Source organism: Sinocyclocheilus grahami, unplaced genomic scaffold (genome assembly GCF_001515645.1).
Source record: "Sinocyclocheilus grahami isolate Dianchi unplaced genomic scaffold, SAMN03320097.WGS_v1.1 scaffold758.1, whole genome shotgun sequence".
In the NCBI taxonomy this organism is placed as follows: domain Eukaryota; kingdom Metazoa; phylum Chordata; class Actinopteri; order Cypriniformes; family Cyprinidae; genus Sinocyclocheilus; species Sinocyclocheilus grahami.
The window spans coordinates 5,192-6,170 of record NW_015505937.1 but is presented as its reverse complement, the minus strand read 5'-3'; the positions used below and the strand labels follow the sequence as shown (position 1 = coordinate 6,170).

The 979-nt window shown below is 52.8% G+C and overlaps 1 protein-coding gene across 1 annotated transcript in view; it reads left to right on the top strand.

Moving 5' to 3' along the window:
- LOC107561114 (ankyrin repeat and fibronectin type-III domain-containing protein 1-like) overlaps nucleotides 1-979 on the top strand; it is an 89,570-nt gene that overhangs the window by 86,436 nt on the left and 2,155 nt on the right. Inside the window, exon 22 of the mRNA XM_016245467.1 lies at nucleotides 180-763. Coding sequence (XP_016100953.1) covers nucleotides 180-763 — 584 coding nt within the window. The remainder of the gene's footprint in view (nucleotides 1-179; nucleotides 764-979) is intronic.

Sequence of the window (979 nt, the reverse complement as noted above, 5' to 3'; positions counted from 1 at the left end):
ACAAACCATACATCAATGAAAGCTTATTTATTCAGCTTTCAGATGCTGTATAAATCTCAATGTCCAGAAATTTACCCTTATGACTGGTTTTGAGATCCAGGGACACAAATAACCTAAAGGTGAGTAAATGACAGAGTGAACTGCTCCTTTAAGAACTCTCTCTTTCTGGCTTTCCCCAGATTGCCACGGTCTGTCAGATGAGGATAACTCCTCGGAGGTGTTCCTCACCACTGATAGCGAGTACAGCTCCAGTGTGGCCCAGAGCACCAGAGAGCTGGACCTGCTCCCACCGTCTCCTACCAGCTTCAGATCCGTGGCGTCCACACACCCTTCTTCCTCCTCGCAGTCCTCGCCTCGCTCCTCTCAGCCGGATGTGCTGCAGACCGGAGGAGGGGTGAGCAGACGCGAGCACATGAGCGCCTTCGATAGCGACTTCATCCTCCCGAGCCGTCAGATCGAGCTACTGCGGGTCACCGAGAAAAGAACGGCGCTCTGCATCCGTACCAGCAGTCTGGAGTACCCGCCTCCCGTCTCCATGCCAACCACGCCCACCAGCTCCTCCAGTCAGAAGCGCTGGACACGCCCCTCCTCCTTCGACCTCTGCTTCTCTGCTCCTGAGCCCCGCCCCGCGCCGGTGCGCACCCTATCAGAGGACAGTGGCGTCCAGCGACTCTCCGCCGGTTCCCCTCACCGGCCATGCCACAGCACACTGAGAGTTTACCCACAATACCGCACCGGCTTACCCAAAGACACCAGTGTCAAAGTGAGTGTGTGTGTGTGTGTGTGAGCTCATACACTAATCATCACAGTAGTGGATGAAGCTCAGGGTGCTTTAGTGTGCATTTCAATTTCATTGGCCCTACAGGAAGTTGTATTGGAATTTGTATAGAAATAACAGTAGGAGGAATTCAGTTCAAAGAAATTTAACTGCAACACTCACAGAGGAATTTCAGTTGTCCACTTTCATTATGTGACCCTG